The 22,675-nt window shown below is 38.5% G+C and overlaps 1 protein-coding gene across 4 annotated transcripts in view; it reads left to right on the forward strand.

Annotated features, from left to right (window-relative positions):
* Window positions 1-22,675, forward strand: part of mib1 (MIB E3 ubiquitin protein ligase 1) — a 72,021-nt gene that overhangs the window by 33,942 nt on the left and 15,404 nt on the right. For all 4 annotated transcript variants that reach the window (XM_088348181.1, XM_088348190.1, XM_088348198.1 and 1 more), the window contains exons 13-14: window positions 20,690-20,822; window positions 22,373-22,459. In XM_088348181.1, coding sequence (XP_088204307.1) covers window positions 20,690-20,822; window positions 22,373-22,459 — 220 coding nt within the window. The remainder of the gene's footprint in view (window positions 1-20,689; window positions 20,823-22,372; window positions 22,460-22,675) is intronic.

The following is a 22,675-nucleotide window of genomic DNA, read 5'->3' on the forward strand; positions in this document are numbered from 1 at the left end:
GATGGGGAGCGGTGAATTCACCTCCAATGTCTGTTCTCTTTTGGGGCCGTTGCACTGCAGCAACTGTGCCTTGCCCTGCCTTTGCCCCTTGAACAGAAGCCAGCTCACTCAGAAGCTGGATAAACTGGGTTAGCAGTCTTCAGCCACGAGGCGGGCTCAGCCCGTGACACACATCCATCCCGTTCATCCGTCCTCACCTCTGCCACATCTGTGTTATTACACTTATCACAGCTGTCAATCTTCTGCCACTAGCCCCCGCCTGTTCCTAATTCCTGACCGGCGTGCTCATCATCAGTCCAATTGCTTCATCATGCCAAAGTCCCAGCCTGTGTCCTCCAACTTACCGTGACCTCGCTTCTGTTATAAAAGTGACGAAATTGTTCAGAGGAGGGGAGGAAAAAAAGCTGATTCAAAGTCCTGGGGGTCTGAGTATCCGTGGACGAATTGAAGCAGGTGCGCCTTAACAAGTCCATCGTTGGAATAGGGGGAGAGAACAATACTTAATGAGGCAGAGGAGCCATGCTGCTGCTGCGGCGGTAGCAGCATGTCCGGTCGGTGCCAGAAAAAGACAGAGCAGGGGGGGAGCAAGGCTGTAGAAGGGAGGGTGGGAGTTACTGAGTGAAGGAGAAAAATGAGAGAGATAGTGTGGACAGTGCAGAAAAAGGCTTTAATCCATGTGGACTGAAGCAACTCCCTGTTCCAGCGCATCCCGCATCTTCGCTGCACTGCTCTTTATGGCTTCTAAGAAACAAGGGGGAATGCATGTGGTTAAGTTGCTGCAGAACAGTCTATAGCCACCCCCACTTTCCTAATCAGCGCTCCAGCACACACCTTCCTTCGGATGATGCGGCTTCCAACCTGTCAGGGTTCAACTCCAACCAAATACAACCTGTAAAAATCAGTCTCGTCTTTCTCGCGCCCGACTCCAGGGTGAAAATGGCCGTAATGACCTCAAGACCGTTCCAGCTGCTGCAGACCTGATGGTGTGTGTGTGTGTGTGTGTGTGTGTGTGTGTGTGTGTGTGTGTGTGTGTGTGTGTGTATCTGACTCGCTGATTCAGCTTTCATGATGGGGGGGAGGATGAGGAGGAGGCAGATGAGTGCCACAGTCAGTGGAAGGAGGGGTGGGAGTTAGGTGGCGGACATTCCCCCACTCACACACACACTCGCCCGCCCCCCAAAAAAACTTACACCTTTTTTCTAAGACTCACTGAGGGTTTTTATATGGGGGGGCGTCGGACAACAATCAGCTGCACATCGCCATTGCGTGCACGCTTAAAACAGAAGCAGGGAGGATGCTTTCGACGGTTGAACGGGCTATAAGTGTCCTCCCACTCTTACCCTTTTCCTATTCTGCGCACATGCACGCACACTCAGCTTTATAGCTTGATCTGGTGGGTAAAACGCACTTTTTTTTTTTTATCCGATGGAGTTTGTAGAATATCTGAGTAGCACATTTTAAGAGAAATATTAGAAACTTTGTTTTTTCGTATGTTACCGGGAGAGGTGGGCAATATTTCACTATTAAATTACGGAGGACTAAAACAAGATTGTAATCTAACAAAACTAAAATGTTCTTGTTGTTCCGGCGTGCATTTTTTTGCTAATGCAGCCACTACTTGCAATTACAAACATCAGTGCTTTAATGGCTAGCTTTAACAAAACTCTAGCATCACTTTAGCTGTTATTGCTGATTAGCTTAGCAGCTAATGTTAGTGTCACAAAATGCTAACTATTAATATTAACATTGTGGATGCGGCCTCCTGTCAATAATGCTAAAGCCTTTGCATTAATACACAATGTTTAATCATGCAAATTTTTATATTATTTTAACTATGTTAACAAACACTATTCAGAAAGTTATCAAATGTTCAAAATTGTCAAAATACTTTATTTTAAAACAACAAGGCATTTAAATGGTCAGAAAAGAGCTAATTGATTGCCCAAATTTTTGGAGGAAGTACTATGATCAAATTGAGATTGTGTTTAAAAAACAACTCCTGGCCTCCCTTACATACTAGTGTAACTTACTTTTGAAAGATGCGCTTCAAGAGGTCCTCTTCCGTAGTAAAAAGAGGCCAAAAAAGCCATCCAACCATTTTCTCAATCGCATCACGCTTTCTTGTTCCACTTTTATTTCAAATGAAACGGCTCGCCTCTTCTTTACACTTTCCACCAACCACATTGAATGGATGCACGAGATATTAAACAATCAAAATGTCAAAGTTCTTAGCGCAGTTGAGATACGGTATAGAAAGTTTACACACGAACTAGGAAGCGGATTTTTTCTTTGGGGTGGATGCTGGCTGACCTCTCACAGCGCCACTCGCCAGTAGCGGCGGAAATAATCACTACAATAATATCCTGTACTCGGAAAAATGTGCACACAATACAAAATCCAACTTACAGCAATGTCCAGATATTTTCAACATCCAGAATTTTTTTTCGTATCTACTGTTTTACGAAAGTCGAATGGTCGTAAGTAGGGGAGCGTCTGTAATCCTATGATCTAGTAAAGTTGCACGTTTTACATACACATTTTATTTTTCCTCCTCTAAATTGAAATGAGCATATTTTCTCAAAGGGCATTGGAATTATTCCAAAAATAATGCCTTAACTTGCATTAAATGTCTTAAATCAAATTTTTAATGTCGTGAAGATTTTACACATATATCAGATTTCTATTTGTTTGAAATAAAAAGATTTAGTAACATTTATCGGTTGTCTTTTTTATATACTTTTGTGGCAACATCGCGTGACCACAATAACGGAACTATCAAAACCGTGATGTGGTTTCAGTTGGGCTTTTCAGAATAGACGCGTCCTAGGTCTACACGCAGCAACTTTAGACAGAAACGTTTACTTTGGACCATAGGGAAGTAAAATTGATAAGAAGTGGCCGTCCGACGTAGGTTTTTCGCCAAGAAATATTCATTTTTGTTTGTTTGTTTTGTTTGTTTTAATTGAGTTATTTTTTTTCTTTTGTCAACCCGGTCATAAATTTGATCTCAAAAGGCATTAAAAAGTCTTGAATTTAACTTGCCTTAAGCTGTCGGGACCCTGTGTATGTTACTCCTAAATCGGGAATGGTTATCTTTACTTCGCAGTAGTAAAAAGTTGACGAAATAAATTACACAAGAAAAATAGTCCAAGACCAATGGAGATCAGTATATATTTTGTAATGTTGACGATATTTGGGGTTTATTAGGTAAGAGACAACTTTGATGGGATTTATATGCCAGTAGTTTATTTTTTTAAATCAAGAGTTAAGGAGTTGTCAGATAAATCATCAGTGCAATTGATGAAAGAATACGTCAAGATGTTTAATTACGCTTCCAATGATTTATTGGGATATACTTCAGTATGTCATTTACTTTAAACTTCAGTTTTTTATTTTACTTATTTGAGTCAAGTTTGAATTACCATATTTATTCATGTATAGGCGCAACCAGATTTTTTTTTTTTTATCTTTCTAAAAATAGACATAAAATCTTGTTTAACTTTTCTTCAGGTCCGAACCTTGTGGTTGGCTGCCATTGGAATTGAACCTGGAACGCAGCGGTGAAAACGCTAAATCCTCACTAGTAGAGATAGACCACCAGTAATGTACAAGACACATGAAATTTTAAATTTAATTTCATCATCACACTATTTATACTCACTGTACCAGCGACCAAATGAACCGCGAGCAAAAATAGTGTGAAATGAAATTACATAAAATAGAATGCCTTTTCATATGTCATCTATACATAACCACTGGTGGTCCTGTGGCTAGGATTCGGCACTCTCACTGTCGTGACCCAGGTTCGATTCCCGTTGCAACCAATGTTTTGCTATTGTGGTCGCTGTTGTGCAGCAGTTTACTCTCACAATAGGCAAAGCCCGTTTTAGGCCTCAAATCCAAGTTTATGAAAGCTATTCTAGTTGAGTGGAGTTACTGCAGAGGTCCAGTGAGGGCTTGTAGAAGACCGTGTCAGCTAATAAGTACCAAGGGGCCAACATGGCATAGCCGTTTGAGCTTTTAGTTGATTGTGTGAAGCCAAGCATTGGAAGCATGCCTCAGTGCTTGTTGCCGGGCTGCTCCTGTGTCTTGTCCCGCCACCCTCACTGACCATATTTAGTCACGCCGTGCAAAAAATAGTTCCTGCTTCACACCGCGCAACACACCTTCTCCCCCCCTCTACCCTCTCCCTTTTCCATATCCTTTCCTCCCCCTCTTCTTCAACTGCCGGCTGCAGACTCCGGGAAGCGTCGCTCCGGCTGCCTGCCTATCGATTCCAGCGCGCCTAGAAGCGGACAGGAGTGGCGGACAGGTTTAGCCTTTGCTACCATTTGCTGCTCTATCTTTAGCGGCCGCCAAATAAAGTGGTCTCTCCCGCTTCCACTTGTGTGTTCTTGAATTTGTATCCCCTCCCCTGTTTTACATCCTTCACCACCACCTCCACTGATATAAGCACTCCCCCCCATCACTCTCTGTGTCCTCTTGACCTCGCTCTGCGCAGTCTCTCCACCATTCTCCTTTTAAAATAGTCCAGGACACTCACTCCTCCTTATGGTCGTCTTACGCTCACCCGCTATATTTAGAATAAAGTTGGCGTAACGGACCTGAGAGTGAGGTTCAATGCAGGCCAACGTTGAGCATTGCGGGACATTTGTCGGAGGAAGGAAGGAAATCTAGTGTCGCTTATCTGCTTTGAATTTGTGGTTTTAATTTAGTAAGTTGGTTATTGTGTAGTCCTTCTTAGGACGAATAAAAGGTACTTTGGGTCGTTTTATGTATTTTCAGCCAATAGCTGTTTTATGTCATGTTTGTTGCATGGTTGATATTTTTTCACAGTTTATAAAAGCTTAAACTGCACCACTAAACTCCATATGACTTCACCAAAGTGGAAGATAAGTTGTGCCGTTCGACCACTTTAATCGTCACCTTTTTTGAAGAAAATTTTAGTTAAATGTTTAGTACCATACTTTGACTACAGAATTTGTTTCAGTACTTGAAAACTTGCTAATACTGACACTGAGATCATATGGAAAAGACTTGTCGTGAATGAATAGCATGTGATCACGTAGCAACCTGTGTTTTTCTGATGAGAAAAATCAATGCGCCCTACACGCCGGCAAGTCTGTTTTTCCAAGAGATCATTTGCAATAGATTTGACTCTGCATTTTAATTAATGTTTCACAATTTATTGTCTTTCAATTACTCTATCTTCACAGCCCTTGCATAATTGAACGTTCAAACGGAGGAAATTGATTATGAGCTCATACGTCTTCTTAAAACACGACCCCACTCAGCCTACTAAGGCAGAGCATTCCACTAGTGAGAGTGGAAAGCTTGACTGAATGCAGCACCTGCTTGGGCCCTGCTCTACCATCCATTTTGTCACTAATTTTAGACAGCACTTATGATATGAGGGATAAAACTTGAAGTTACAAATAGATTATTTTTCGGAGACCCACAAAAAATGTCATTTTTTTTAAAAAACACTTTATACGGTCAGTTTGATTCAATACTACGATTACGGTCGTCAATCTTGGTGCACAATAAGAATAACCATGCATTTACAGTAAATATCTGTACTTCTGACAATTGGAATTATTTTCAACGATAACAATATCTAAGCTATTGAGTAAATATTAAAAAAAATTCTAATGTTCCAGTTGAACTTAAGTAGACACTCAAAATGAGGAGAGAAGACATCCTTGGATTTTTATCCTGCAATGAGGACTGGGAGAGGGGCCTTCGGATATGTTTTTTTGCATCCTGTCTTAAAGCCCTCCTCTGAGCCCTTTCTATTTTTTATTAAATCTTCAAGGTTACAGAAAAAAGATCAGGGGTGTGGTAATCAAAGAATAGCCAATAGCGACTATTCTGTTATAGTCTAAACAATGAACAAATGTGCGCAATAATAGTCAAAATAAGGAACTGGCATCTATTGATATCTCCTTTTGCATTTGTCAAATATTAAAAATATAATAAACTTTAAATAATTAGCTGTTGCACTTCCACATCCTAGTCAGTAAACAATATGCCAAATAAATCAGTTGTGATTCAGTGGAATAGATTTTACTATCATCGAAATAAAAAACAAATTTTTCCGCGAAGGACTGTAGTTACCATATCGTAATTCGCTATTCTGTACTAAATCATACTGTTTTACTTTCAGCCACTGTGCATGGGTTACGTCACCCCCCATAATCAATTGGCTTCTCCCTGTGACTGTTGCAATGAACAGTTAATCGATGAATAGGAAGAAGACAAGGGTCATCTAATGGATGAGCTTTGTTTGGCACCATAAAGGGCAAAGCCAGGTTGTTCTTGTTCTCGTCTTTATTGAAATGGAAAACAAAAAGCAATAGTGTTTTTTTTTTTTTTAAAGAGTAACGTTTAATTAGCTAATTCATTTTCTGCCTTGAACAAAGCATCGCAGATGGATGTAATTAGTATTTTAAATTAGGTGAGAACACAACACATTATTTAAAAAAGCGTTCTGTCTGTAAAACAGTTGTTAATTAAATTTGAGTCATTCCCAAGATTTCAGATCCCTGATTTGTAATATACCGACCCGACTGGCTTTGATTGCCGTTCTATAGAGCAGTCTGCTTCCAACTCTTTCTGTTCCTTTTCATACTCTGTCAACATGACACATAAATGTGGAGCCCAGTTTGTTCTTCGCGTATGCATCTTCATCCTCCCTCCATCGGCCTTCCTCTTCCACCAAACTCACCCACGCCACTCCTCCCCACTCTGTCGCCCGTCCCTCCTCATCCTTTTCTACCGTGCATCATTTGAAGAGGCAAGGCTGCTGAGCGCCATGGAGGAATAAAAGTGATTTATGAATGGGCCACCCTTTACCTGGGGAAGCCAGTCGCGGCAAAGCACTTTCTCTCTCCCATCCAGTGTACCATTGTTCCCCACAGCTCGACTGCAGGAGAAGCTCCCCTCTTTTCTCTCCAGTGTCTGATCTTTTTATCGTTCTTTACGGCCGCCACATTGCCGTTAAGTGACTGCACCGGTGCCGACTGTGTATATTGCTGGCTTGCTGGTCTTTGCAAAGTCGCATAGTTTTTGTTTATTTTTAAATGCAGTTGGTCACTGCGTGGGTTTGTAGTTTTTATTGATTTTTTTTTTCGCCATACAATTTTGATCTTTTTGTGTTAAAGAAAAATATATATATACCTAAAAGCAGCAAAATCCATAAATCTAAATGGTCTGCTAACTCATTTTCTTTAACCCACAAGCGATCGATGAGTATATTTTTGAAAACGATCATTACATGTTAGCAAATTCAAATTCGAACGCAAGTCAGAATAACCTCTAGTCTAATTAAAAAAAGTGATCAAAGTTCTTATAGCTCATTACATCATTCATATTTTTTCAGTATTTTACAGCGGCTGACAGTTGGCTGACCACAGACTGAATCTATGTCTATTTTGACAAAGTTTGCAACAAACGATTAATGTAATTCATCTGTCGATTATATTAATTTCTATTATTTATTATAGACATGATTACTAACTGATCGACGAATTGAAAACAAACGTTTTCAGTTCAACCCTTGTTTTTTAAAACGGACAATTCAAATAAAATTTCAATTGTAAAAAACAATGATTTATGTACTAATTTGGCACATAATGTGAAAACATGAAACAAATATTATGTTCAGGACCTTAAAAACATTGCATTTTCATACTCAAGATTGGTGACTAGTTTTTTTAAGCTAACTCCCCATGTTGGGTGATTTACATTAAATATTTTTCAATATAAATGAATGATCAATTACTTGCTCATTTGTTTTTTTTGATCTCATAGCGTTAAAATGTTCATTTGTATTCAACACCTAGCATATATGTCTTTTATCATTGAGACAAAAAGCAAATGGTCACTTGTATGATGTTGAGAAACTCGAAATTTGGAGACATTTTTAACAGAAATATTTCTGCACAATTCATCGCTTATTGAGAAAAATGCCGCCAAGTAATTTGATCGTTGCTGCAACTTTAACTTTGACATATTGGCATAAAGAATTAGTTAAATACGGTTTAAAATTGTCTTTAGTTGTGTTTCAATTATAATATTGTAGCCACTATCCAGGTTCAACTAATTTTAGTTAAATACATAAAAGCTAAATAATTGAATATTGAGGGGATTCTTTTCAGTATACTTACTACATACCTAACACATGTGCTGTGACTTCATTGCAAACCTCCACCATGGCCAATAGTGGGCCCATTCCCCGGGTGACCAATAGGAACACCCACACAAGACTGGGCAGACAGTGGCCCAAAGCCAATAGATTTGCCCGGTGGTGCAATGTCAGACTTTTGGAGTTTGAAGCGTTTAGTCAGCGATGTTGCTGGAGGCAGAAGGAGCGGTCCTTGTATTGTCGCATGTTACAAAGCAAGACATATGTAGATATTACAGAAGTGACTAAGCCGCATAGAAAGTCAATGCCATTGTGCTTTGGTTTTTATTTGTGCCATTTAAAGGGCATTAGCCAATGCGGCTAATAAATACTCGAGAGCAAAGTGATTTATTGCTGACTACAAAGCTGTCAGACATCTTTAATATTTCTTAGCGTATTTAAAAACTAATACCCTTCATGTCTTCATTTTATTTACTTGAATCAGTAATAGAAGTTACCCATGCATATGCGTCGCCTTTTAACCATGCGCTCGCTGGATAAACACCCATAAAGTTTTGTTTATTACATTGTTAACACATAAACCAAATACAAATACAGTCGTTATTTTGTGTGTCTTTTAAGCATATAGGCAATAATATTTTAATACAACATTAAAATTAAACTCTTAAATAACATTTTAAAACATTTTTTTTAATTTAAATCCTTGTATTGCTGACTGATCAGGGCAATTGACACTGTTCTACGATTTTGTATATAGCCTCCATTTCACTCTAAATTTTAGTAAACGAAGAAATATCTACAGCAATTTATTTTAAGTGTAGCGTTTCCAAAGGCCAGCATAAAATACATGCCTAACCCCTGAAAATGTACAATTCATTAAATCAAATTGAAACCATAATTAGCTTTTGGCCGAACTATCTTTTTTTTTGGGGGAGTGAATTTTGTTCGTCGATTGAGGTTTTTATGGTTAAATTGCAAGACCACCGTTTCCTAAATATCTAGACAACAGGAAACAACAGATTTTTTTCCTCTTGTGCAAAATCCCGTGTGTCTATGCCTTCATTTTTTGTCAGCTTCACAAGGTTTTTAGTTACCTAAATATACACACAGAGGAAGGTGCACGTTCCTATCCCACACAAAAAGCTAAATTGATGAATAATGCAGGCCACGTTACTCCGCTACCTCATATGGATGCCAAAGTCAGTGCGGTCCCATCTAAATACAGTCTGACAGGTCAGACAGGCTGAGAATATTTGCATGATTTGTCCCAGTCGGACAGGTATTAATGTAAAATTTGGTAAAGAAAAAACTTCCATCACACCCTCTGTAGGTCATGCATGTTTGCGGAATGCGTTTCAATTTCTTTGGCGGCTTATCTACACAAAGCAATGCATTAACAAGCATTATTTTGCGTGAGGCCTGCCACCTCGGTGTTTGTCTTCCTTTTTCCACGGTTGGAGAGGGTGGTAAAATGCAAAACCCTTTGATCCCTATTATTTCCCAATGTGCACAATACGTTTCAATTACGGGGCTGCTTCTGCCGTAGCAACCACATCTGCATGTACAAAAGCATCTCCTTTTTTCCCCGTTATTGTTTACCAACTCGTCGCGTCACATTGAATATCTAGTTTCAATTCGCTACCTCTCAAGCTGGATTTTTGCTCACCATGAGAAAGTCGCAAATACCATCAAAACCCACGTTTTAGAGGTTGACTCTTTTGTTTCAAGGGCTATAACAGCCTGCCCATGTAGCAACAGTTTGATTCTAAGAAAATCGGAATGCGCCTCCAGCTTTTTTTTCTTCCGAATGCGTCCTTAAATTGAAAAAAGTTTGGATTTTCGATTTTTGCTATGGGGTGAAAACGGATACATTTGGTAAACATTCCTTATGTATGAAGTGTGATGACCTCAATGAAGAAAAAAAAATAAAATAAATCACTTTCACAAAGAAAACTGCTATCGAAAGTGATAATACAAATAATGTTACGTAAATGCATTTATAAGATGTTCTCTAAATGTATCATAATGGACACAAAATAAAAGAGAATAACTTGTTCTTGCTCCTTAAACTATTTTTGGTTACCTCATAGAATGGTATATAATTTTAGTCATAAATCATTCATTTAGATATTTGTATATTACTTTCCATTTGTCTATTTGCCCGCGTCAATGCAATCTTATATCCCTGGTTCTGTTCTTTAGAATCTAAAGCACAGGGGTCACCATCGTACAGCCCGCGCGCGGGTACTGAAAAAAGTTCACCGGTAATGGTTCATTGTGACTTTTTTTTTTTTTATGTTTTTGAATTATTATTTTTATTTTAAGAAAATTTTATTTCTAAATGGCATTAGAAATCATTACCGCAATACGTCTTTTAATATTCGATCGTTCCTATTTTTTTTTTTTATTTAGCAAATCATTTGTATATATAAATCCCTCAATGCCCTTATACAAGGCATATGTTTTAGTGTTTGACCAAGCTTATTATAGTGATCCCAAGAGCCAAGAAGAGATCTGCAGGTTCGAGAGTGTTCTCCATTCGGGCACCGATGCAGTGGAATGCTCTTCCCGCTGAGATTCGATCTGCAACCTCAGTGGAAATGTTTAAATCTAAGCTTAAAACACACTTCTATTCTATGGCATATGAATAACCTATATTTTATGTTGCTAATATGCGTATTATTTGCCCTCATGTAGGTTTTAGATGAGGGGATGGTGTCATAATAGTCTGTAGTTTGCAACAGTCTTTGATCTGTGCAGCCCTTTGAAACTCTTTGTGATTAAGGGCTATACAAATAAACATGACTTGATTTGACTCATTTTAACCCCGTTTATAATGATGTTTTATTACTAGCTAGTTACTATGTTATTACTATGATGCTACCTGGTTGTAATCATTATAAACGGGGTTAAAATAAGTCAAATCAAGTCATGTTTATTTGTAAAGTCATTTTAGAAATGCATATCGCCCTTTTTTTCTAATCTGTAACAAAAAAGAAGCTTTCAGCTTGAAAAGGGTTGGTGATTCCTCCTTTAAAGAATAAACAGCAAAAAAATTGAAATGATAATTGAGTGCAATCTTACTGATGTTTGGAGATGTTGACAATTCCAGACTTTTTTGAACTAGTAATGCACAAATTGACAATTTTTTTTAATATAAACAGTAATCCCTTTGCCAAATTTTAGTTTACTTTAAATTGTTTTGCTACTTGATTGTGTTCTGTATTCTGATTAGCTAACAGTCAGTTACTCCTGCCCTTTTACCCATGCTTCATTGAATTTCTTCACTTTGACATTCAGTGCGCTGGGCAGAAATCACATCGCGCCAACACCTGCCAGGGGCCCTTATGATTATTTGTTTGAATTAAACAGTCATATTAAAAAAAGGTTGCTTTTTAGCGGATTTTGCCTATACCCTGTCCTTTTTGAAACGTAACACCCCTGTAAAAACGAGAGATTACGTTTTTTTTTTTTTACTTGTACGCAATGGGACACAAAAAAAGTAGACTTGCCTTAAAGAAAAAAAACAAAAGAAACAAAGCTTACAGCTAACGTATATGGATTCCTTCTGCGTTTTGTTCTCTGAGTGGTGTAGAGGAAAAATCACCGCACTTCTCCCCCAATCCTCTAATAATCACTCGGGTTAATCTTCCAAAAATCAGGCCTTTTGATAGATTGCAACGGACAATCACTTATTCAAAATTCTCAGGCCTCCAAATCTGATGTATCTGGCAGCATAATAATAAAATAAAGAAACTTAGGACTCTCACACCACATGCCCAGGACCTAATTACGTTCTGGCACACCACAAAGAATGCTGACGAACACTTCAGCTAGATGCTGGCTGGACAAAACGGGGATTAGTGTTGAAATTTCAGTATTTTCCATCAGTCATACCAAGACAGAGGAAGTGCAGATTTCACCAAAAGCACATTTTTATCTCTTAATTAAGAAATATGAGAAAGATGCAAATGTACAGTGTTTGCCACTCTGTCCAAGTAACTTGCATGTTTGAGCTCTCATTGCCACATTTACATCCGCAGAGGCCGTTAACATATGACTCTCCGGTTTCATTACTGTTTAGTAATGAGCCCAGATATTTCGGGCAAAACCGAGAATGCGGAAAACCCAGCGAAAGCGCAATATTCTTTCAACTGAGGGGCATCCGAGGTGCTCTAACATATCTGAGTACAATGTGTGCATATTGACCAGTGAGACTCAGTTTCATGAATGCAAATTGTCCATTGCAGCAAGAGCACTTGAAAGCTTTAGCATGCTGTGAGCTGTAGGGCTCGACATATCTTGCCACAGTGGTCCTGTTGTTTTTTACTTTTCAATTTTTTTCTTAGTTCTATGACTATATAAAATGATACCCTATTATTTAATTGAGAATATCAGTCCAATGAAAACCTTGTATTGCTAACAAATGACGGGCTTTATTCATGTTGGCTTTCATTTTATCCTCAAGTATTTATTGTGTAATCCATATCTCATTTAACTTCTTTCATAGTAATGACTTTTTGAAACAATTTTTCAAATTCACTTTTATACCCTCATATAAATGATGTATATAGAGTCTCCAGTCATTATAAATATGTCTCCTCTATACAGTGAACCATCATTTATCGCGAGGGTTATGTTTCAAAGAGAACTCAAGGTAGGCACAATACGTATAGGAGAAACCTTCATATATTTTTTTACAAGTATTGTAGATTTGAATACTCTGTTCTACATTTGAATTAAATAACAAACCGCTTTTACAGGCTAAAGTACAAATAAGTACTGTCAAACAATGAAAGGCAGGGAGACTGTTTAGCCTATAAGAATAATGAACAAATTGCACAATGGAATTTAATGAAGTAGCAAGACTGTGAAAATTTAACTGTGTTTTTATATATTTACACCGTAAATTCCGGACTATAGAGCGCACCTGATTATAAGCCGCACCCACCACATTTTAAGAGGAAAACCGATTTTGTACTTACACAAGCCACACCTGTATATAAGCCGCATGCGCCCACATTGAAAAATGTAACACAAACACAAAATTAACCCAAACCCGACTTTAAGTCCCGCGTTTGAAACTGAATGTCCTTCATTAAAGTATACAGTCCAAAAATCACAGCCGGCAAAATGAACAGAAAATGATACCGGTACTTAAGGTTTGATGCAGACCTGCAGAGTCCGGGTCCCGTTGAAAGTAATCCAAGGAAAAAAGTGTATATTTCCAAAGGTAAGGGTGGGAAAATATATATATATCCACTATTGTCCGCCGCATCCACAAACACGTCTCACCTTTACTCCACCTCCCGTCAGCCCGCGCTTGCTCCGCCCCTTCTTTTTCATTCGCCTGTGCAAAACATATCAGAATACGTTTCTAAAACAAATACAAATAAATACATTACAAAAATATACAGTTGCAAATACATATTATAAATGGTTACACATATTTACAAAGAAAGACAGTACACCGAGAGAGTTTTCAAAGCTTTAATAATAATAATATAACTTTCATCCCAAACGGTTCCTGTGACCGGGCAGTTAATGGTAGCAACACGCTCGCAACACAATAAACGGGTCTGTTAAAAAACCATACCGTACTTGTAAAAATCACGGTAAACCGTCCTCATCTTCCTCCTTAGAACTGAAGCCATCAAAGTCGTCTTCCTCAGTGTCGGAAAGAAACTTTGTCATATAGACGTCGTCCCACGCTCCCTTTATTCCAAAACAGGCTAGCAACACGCTCGCAACACAGTAAACGGGTCTGGTAAAGTTTAGGTGCAGTAGCTCTGTTTCCTTCTTTATCGGACTGCTCGTTTGCTTTTAGCTTGAAAGCTACGTCATGTGCCTTTCTTTTTGCATTTTGCATGATGAGGGTATGTTTACTCAAATTTAATTTGTGCACAAGCCAAGAAGTTGCAGTCTTCCTCGGCGCATATATTCCACCGGTCTAAATCTTACCTTTTGTACTCGAGCGCCGCTGGTGGCCGTTAGAAAAATTACATAAATTGGCCGCATCACTGAATAAGCCGCAGGGTTGAAAGTTTGGGGAAAAAAGTAGCGGCTTATAGTTCGGAATTTATGGTATCAATGTATGTATGTATATATATATATATATATATATATATCCTTGTATTTGGCCACTTTAAACTGTTTTTAACATGTTTTGTGCCCCCATCATTTACTTGTAACTAAGTAACACATGTATTTCCTAATTTTTAGTATGTATTTCCATGAATTTGCCAATGAAAGCCATTTTGTGTATTAAACCTTATGTAAAAATGAAACTGAAGCTGTGGAGTGTGAACAAAGACTGTAACATGAGAAAGTAATTGGGCCATCCTAAAGCAATGGGATATTAACACGCCATTGGGCCTCTCTGACTTCCCACCTCCGCCTTCATAAATGAATCAGGACGTCCCATAGCACAAGGTGATTTAAGGCTAATTAAAGCTTAGCCTTTGCATACCCCTACCTACTTGTACTGGGGATGTCAGGCCATTTTATTCGTCTGCCTGCAAACAACCTTCAAGTTACGGACAATAGACTGATAACCAAGACGTCACGGAAACGCACACGTCGCATATCCCACCCCCACTTCTTCTGTCTATGCAAATAATTCTTAATAAAAGCGCGCCGACCCAGGAGCCTCGGGTACAGGCGCCAAGGGAAGGTCACATTGTATAGGGAAATTATTCTCTTCACAGCATGGTAATGAAAAGTCTTTTACGGAGCAGGGCCCGTCAAGTTCCCGTCTTCCTGTGCAACGCCGGTGACTCAAATACGATTCGCCTTGATTTACTCTGTCCACAACGGCGCAAACAATGGCCTTGACGAAGTGTGGCGCTCTATCTAATTGACTGCATGGGAATGACAGTCATGGCCAGGTTGCTTTTTAAGTATTTTCTAAATGGAAACTGCAATATTAAGCTCCTGCTGTACTTGTTTTGGAAATTGCCTGGGTTACCTGAACACACAGGACAAGATCCTTAACAGACGGTAGTTTTACTTGTGTTTGCAGAAAAGTAACATTCTTTAAAATTGCCAGTCTTGAAACTTGAAAGCAGGCATACAACGGGCCACATGCGGGCCGTCACACTTTTTGAAATACAAAATTGATATTAATAATTGGACTAAATCTGTGTTTTCCTGTACTAACTCACAAGCAAATAATTTGTGTACAAAAGAGAAAAAAAATACCTAAAATAGGCTTTAACGTGTTTTGCATCATTTGGATTACCAACTGTCTCAGACAGTGCACATATTGAACATTTGGGAAATAATTTACATAATCCAAATGCTATTGAATGTCTCATTCAGATATGGAGGAACTAATCTTAAAATCTTCAACATTAATACATTTTTAATTTAATTTGCCTTAATCATGCATTTTACTTGATATTTACATCTTTAAGTATATCAAATTTTGTATGATTATATGTCTAAAACTGTTAAAGTACTACTGATGAAAATAAGGTGATTTGGTGCCACTCATGTCCCCAGTGTCCCAGAATTCAAGTGGCTAAATTTTTCTTTTAATTCTTTTTTTTTAAATCAGGTATTTACTTCATCAAGTTGTTTATTACATTTATGGATTTAAAAAAACACTTCTGTGCTAGCCCTATTTCATTTTAAGTTTTAAATGCATATTATCAAATATCGTGCTTACAAAACATTGATTCATTGGCTTTAATTCAGAGTGCTCAATAACCAATTTGATTAAATGGTTTATTTATAGATTAAACAAATGTAACACGAAATGTACAAGTAGATTTTTGCATGTCTACCTTTTGCTGCTGTACTAAAAAGACTTCTCTTCATTTTTCTAATGTATTATTTTTTTTGCATTAATGCAATATTTACAAAAAAAAGGCCAAAAATAAGATAGGTGTTTTCAAAATAACAGTGATGTCATTACAACAATTGGGCAGCTCTACATAATCTTGTTTACCTCATGTATTACCAAGTTATGGTATTGTGACTGTTGATAAATACAAAAAAATCTATTCAATACTTTTTTTCCTCCTGGCCTGTCCCTTCGGAGAAATGTTTTAACCCAATGCCGCTTTTAAATCCAGAAATTTGCCTACCCCTGCTTTAGTCATAAGTCTTATTTTTAAATACCTCCGTTGTCTGTATAAGGCAGTCCCAAATTAAGCTCAGAAAATGAAAATATTTTTGACAACAATCTCCCAAAGTCCACTTCACAGCTCATTGAAGTATGCCAATTTGTCTTATTTATCATCCACAAGGTCAACGACAAACTTGGCGCTATATTTACGTTTAATTAAAGTTTTGATAGACTGTAATCGCAAGATTGCATTTTTTAAAATGTAATTATACACTTTATCACCCATATTGCTGCTCAGAAGCAGGTGGCAGGGCTCCGTAAATAATTTTCTGACGCTGTTCGTGAGCGTGAGGACATAGTTAATGACTGAACGTACGCCATACACGTCTCCCCCATTACAGCAGCCATATGTTTTCACGCCACCGCTAATCTTGGTCGTGGATGTTGACTGTGCACGTCCTACGCGTCTTGTCACTCTTCACTTCTTTTTCTAACGCCGGCCACGGACTGGCACACAGATGGGCTGTCAAACCGGCCCAGGGTGGCGGACCGGGTCCGGGCAAACAAAGCCCCCTCACTTGTCTGCGGAGGTGTGCTACTCAATGACAAATTACAGGCCCGAGACAACAGTCCTCAGTGACACTCTCCTGAGGGACTTTTAGAGATCTCTCCTGCAGTGACCCACTTTCACAGCATCTTCCATAGGCTTTTTCTTCTACCCTTAAAGAAAAACATGGCCTCCTGATGTCACAAGGACCAATGTTGTTTATGTGATCCACTTTGAGAACTCACAGATTAATATTTTTACAATATTACAGTCATGTGTAATATTACAGTTAAAATGTTAACATACCAAACACATTAAGACGCCCAATGCATTCTTAATTCAGATTGACAAACTGTTCCGTGTGTCAGTTTTACCATATTACATCGAAACTTTAACCTGTAATGTAGAAAGTGAATAAACAGAAGAAAGTGTGATGTTTGGGGGAAATTTATGGAATGCTTTTTTATTATTCAAATCATTCTGCTTTCTAAGAAATCCAAATATTTTTGGATGTAAGCCGTATTTCGTGAATCAGAAATTGTTCCAGAGTATAAATTACACTAGGATTCATATGGGTGGGGAATGGGTCACACTAAGATGATTTTAGACTATGTACTAATTTTCTTGTTTTTTCCCCCCTGACATTTTAGTGCACCAAATCTTTATTTTTCAGAAACCGGAACAACCTTTTATAGGAGGTTTGTTGAAATGATCCATTTTGTGAAATTTACAAAATGCATTAGAAATTGTACATCATTGTGAGATTATACATCTTTTAAGGAGGGAACAAGTCTAATTTTCAGCATACTCATTGGGCCACCAAAGTGGTAGAATGGCTGCACATGGCCCTAGTTCAGACACCACTGTACCTGAGTATAAACCTGATTTTCTTTTTGCTTCTTTTTGGGGGGTAAGGTCATTTGTTTTATGATGCAGACAAACTCTGAGGAAAATGAAAACAAGGCTACTTACTCATTTCAAAGATGCTGCCTGATTTTAACATAAAGTAAACCCCGCTTGCCTTTTTTTCACCTTTAAACCACAAAATTGCGAGAACACGTTTGATTTTTTTTTTTTAATTATTTGTACAAGTTACTCTAAAGTTGGTCGGTTGGGTTGGGTTCCTTAACCACTAGGGTAGTCAGGGAACCATTTCCTGTGGTGTGTCTTGGGCAAGTACAGCCTGGTAGCACCCATCCTCTCCAGGCCAACATTTGTTTCCACCCAGTCTCAAACCGGGGACCTTTATAGGTTTTACAAAAAGCTGATCCATGAAAGAAATGTAAACTAATAATTGCACTGATAAATTTTGCCCCGAAAAACCTCATGCCTACCAGTGTACTTTAACGTACAGGATATAAAGTGTAATGTCTTATTAGTCTAAGCTGACTAAAGAAGTATACTGTATATGCACTTGGAACGGCTTTCATGCTAAAGCTTGAGGCGAGACTTGTAACGTGACAAGGTCTTTTCTTGCATAATTTGCTTGTATAAATCCCAGAGTAAGAAGCTCCTTCCCAGCGGGAGCGCCTCGTATTGAATTACTCGAAAGTGTCACTCCTCCCCCTTTCCCCGAGAGGTTAAATCTACAGTAGGCGAGCAAATAGTTCTCCGTAACAAAGGCGGCGCGTCGTGAATGCGTGATGAGGCGGGAGGGGTGCGGCTTGCCATTGCATTTAAGCGGCTCTCCTCTGCATTAAGTAGTTGAAGATGGCTGCAAGCAATGCAGGTGCTATGCAAGTGAAGAGGAGAGAGAGCGAAACAGAAAGCAATGCTGCACTGTTCATCACTGCAGCAGTAAAGCACGGAAATTCGTTGCGCCGGCCCCTTGAGTAGCAGTGCTGATGAGGCAAAAGCCCACATTCCCCATTACCTCGGCGACATTGTCATCCTTGAATTTCCTTTATTTTTTATTGATTATCTTGAATGTGCCACCACACTAATCAAGGTCATGAGAGTTCCTCCTGTCTTGGCCACTTTCAGGCTTCTTGAAGGCACTGCGTGTCCCAAACCACAAATGAGATCAGTAGGATAAGACATTTTTTTTTAAACTTAGTTTTACACCTCAAACACAGCTCTTTGGTTTTCCTAATTATGTCCTCCCTTGCACACTTAGGGTGAGTTCAATTTATTTTAGTGCTTGCTCATTTGTTCACAGATTCACACGCGAAAAATCCGCTGGTAAAGAGATAATGACTTCAATATGTTAATGCAAGAGTTATATTATTGTAATGTTATCCTTACATTAAATTTATTTTATTTATAAAACATAGAAAAGTCCTCTGACTCTTCTTTTGTTTTACTTGGTTTTGCAGTGTACACGCACCCTCTAAATGACCTCCAGTCGGGGAGAAACAATGACTCATTTTTATACCACATCAGGACTTTTGAGTTGAAAAAATAGTGTAAAAATTGTTTTGGCTTCCTTAGGAGAGACATGTTTCTGTGTTACAAAGCAACAAATTGTGTTTTACCGTTTTTATCATGGTGTGTCGAGGGGTGGGGCTCAACCAGCTTTTATCTTAACTAATTTAAAAAAAAAGCAGTTTTTACAAAATTTCTTCTGTTGGCACTCCGATCTCAAACAACAAGAGTTTTTTTCACAAATCTTTACTCGATGCAGTCTAAATTACAAATTCAAATCTCCCCTGATCCTAAACCTATTCAATGCCATTCTGGTGTATTAGAATAAATGAATACATACAATAAATATATAGCTGTTAATGACAGTAAAAGAGTTAAAAAGTCTGACCTGCTGATTATTTTCTCATCAAAGTGGGCAGCAGATTTTTTTAAATCACATTTTTGAAATTGTAAATTAGATACCATGGTTTTAATTATACACAAAATAGAAGACCTCCCCAGACTTTCCAAAGCGCTTGATGGCTTCTGATGGTTCCGTTCCCCATCAAACCAGGTTTTAAAAGCTTTGTATCTTTATCAGCCTTCTGCGAAGCTGGCTGATGAGCTTATTAAATGGGTTAAGGCTGCTGGAGCACAAAAACATATCAAACCTGCTGGAATCTGGCCCTCAGGGATCAAGATAGGTCATTTAAGGCCATATCAATGACTCAACTAGAACAAGTTTGGTTATTGTTCATCTTAACACTGCATAACTACTCATTTATATGTATGGCGATTATCTGGTTACCAGGATGTCTTTTAAACTCATTAAGCGGATGGAAACATTTGTTGGTCTGGAAAGGGATAAGAACCACCAGGCTTTACTTTCTATAGTGTAAATAGTCTGTGCACCATTATTTTTTATAATAAACTGACTGCTGACAACCATTTATTACTACTGACAGTAAAATTATTTTCGGGAATCCAGGTAAAGCCATTGAAATGTGATTTTAGAGGATTTCAGTGCAACTTGTAAATACATGGCAGTCTTTCATTTCTAACTGCGAAAAACATACGCAACAATAATATGTGTTTGTCATAGGAGAAAAAAAAACACTGATATACTGAACATTTCAAAGACACGCCCACAGCATCTAGCAAAAGTGGGGAAAACCGATTCATTTTTGGTGCACTAAATCAGTCTTTTTTTACACATTATCTTCATCCGGAAATCATTTTTCTTATTATGGAAATGTGCCAGTTGTCTTTAGACAGCTGTGATTAATCGCAGCGCGAGTTGTAAATAACGGCGCTTTTGAGAAAGCCTCTCGTCCTTTAAGTTGATTAAAAGCGTTTTTAAGCCATGTATGAAAATGGGACATGTTGTAAATGGATCACGCGGAGTATGAGATGCTTGTACATTTTGTTTGCTTACAAAACCTCTCCAGATCCCTTCTGCGCAGTACTTAGACACAGCTGGATTAATTCTGACATTTCGTATCTCTAATTTCGACCTTTTGCCCAATTAGTTTTATCGCCTTCTTGCTTGTCTCCTCATCACTTTTTTTTTTCCCCTCTGCAGTGCGATGCGTGTGCTGCTCTCCAAACTGCCCAGGCCCTGGATTGTGGACGAGAAGAAGGACGACGGCTACACCGCACTGCACCTGGCGGCTCTCAACAACCACGTGGAGGTGGCGGAGCTATTAGTTCATCAGGTAATGACTATTAAGCGATCCCCACCCTCTTATTTAAATGCCCCGCGACAAATGCAGCAGCTGCACTCCCCTGCAGCAAGCAAAACTGTACGAAGCCTATCCAAACTGCCGCAATTTCTTTTATTGAATCCATACGGTTCGCCGCGGCCTCCAGGGGTGTTCTATAAGGCCGTGAATGCAATCACAGCTTCACGGTCCCCTTCCCACCCCTATTTTTGTTTTAATTCCCCCAAGACTTACAGGAGTTTGCCGCAAAAGTCACCTGACTAAGCAGCAACTAGGTTATTTAGGATAAGGTGAGAGGCAGAAATATAGCCGCAATGTTCCCTGCTTGCACTCTGAAAACCGCGGCCCCCCTCCCCATAATTCTCTGCAACGCGCTGTTTCACAGCGATGCTTCAGCCTTCTGTTTGGCGCTCATGCGGGGCGCACTGCAGATTCCCCCAGCCAGCCAGCCACCCAGCCAGTCTTTTTTTTGCGCAGAATTAATTAGCAGACTGATCTTAATCATTAGTTTCCCTGCACATCTTCTCATTTGAGTAGTTTGCAATTTTGGAAGTAATAATCACAAGTTTATATTTTTAAAGCCTATCCCGGGTGCCCTTCTCTTGACAGACAAGGTGAAAAAAACAGATTATTCTCTCATGGTACATGGAGCATGAAGTGTTTCAACATTTTTTCATTATTCACAATATATATAATATATATATATATATATATATATACACAGTGGGACCTCGCTACTTCGCGGTTCCACGTTCGCGGTTTCAGAGCTTCGTGGGTCTAAAAAATAATAATAAAATTTAAAAAATTGTTTTGTTTTTTTGTTTTAAAATTAAGCATTTTTGAAGGGGCGTCGCTACTTAGCGGATTTTCACTTTTCGCGGGTGGTTTTGGTCCCCATTAAACGCGATAACCGAGGGATTACTGTGTATAACATCCTAACATACAGTTTAAAATGCCTCAGGAATCAAACAGCAGTCTTATGAAGCTGATCCACCTTCACAAAACGTTTTAAATTATTGTGACACAAACCGCTAACCCAACAAATATAATGATGACAAAACTACCTGAAACTGATACTGTCCTCTTTGAGCTGTCGAATACAATAAAGATTGTTTTTACTTTGAATTATTCCCTTCATTAATTGAAATATTTTTGATTGGTTATATATGTACTCATATATTTTTTGTGCATTTTAGTTATTGACTGTTATTTTTTTTTTGTATTTAAACAGGTAATTGACAAAAGTTTAGCAGTTAATATATGTATGTATATATATATATATATATATATATATATATATATATATATAAACTTTTTGTGTAAAACTAAGTTAAAAAACAGGTCATGTCCTGACATATTTTGATTGTACCAAGCAGATGCTACAATGAAATTTAGTAATTTAAGTATTTTAGCTTGTGACTGGTGTGATATTTTGTAAATGTAACTGTAACTATACAACAATAAAAGTTTTAGTTTGGTCTGTCTGCCATATTTTCCCGCTATGAGAGTTTTATGTATCCTTTTTTTCCTCTTCTGGTACTCAGGGTAGTGCAAGCTTGGACATCCAGAACGTCAACCAGCAGACAGCCTTACACCTGGCCGTAGAGCGTCAGCACACACAGATCGTCAGAGTAAGATTTTGCACTTTTTTTTTTCATTAAGTGTAATGCTGAACGATTGTTCACTGCTTTGTCTGGGCAATCGTTTTTTGATTGAGTTTACAACGCTGCCATCTTGTGGACTGAATAAATGCGTCATTTTCAAGTGCAGTCCTCCCAGCAGTGAAACTCAATGGTGCCAGAAGTGACGTGTAAACCTGCTTTATGGCATTTACGATACACCGTAAA

Source organism: Urocampus carinirostris, chromosome 1 (genome assembly GCF_059441175.1).
Source record: "Urocampus carinirostris isolate Australia breed hairy pipefish chromosome 1, RoL_Ucar_1.0, whole genome shotgun sequence".
In the NCBI taxonomy this organism is placed as follows: Eukaryota; Metazoa; Chordata; class Actinopteri; order Syngnathiformes; family Syngnathidae; genus Urocampus; species Urocampus carinirostris.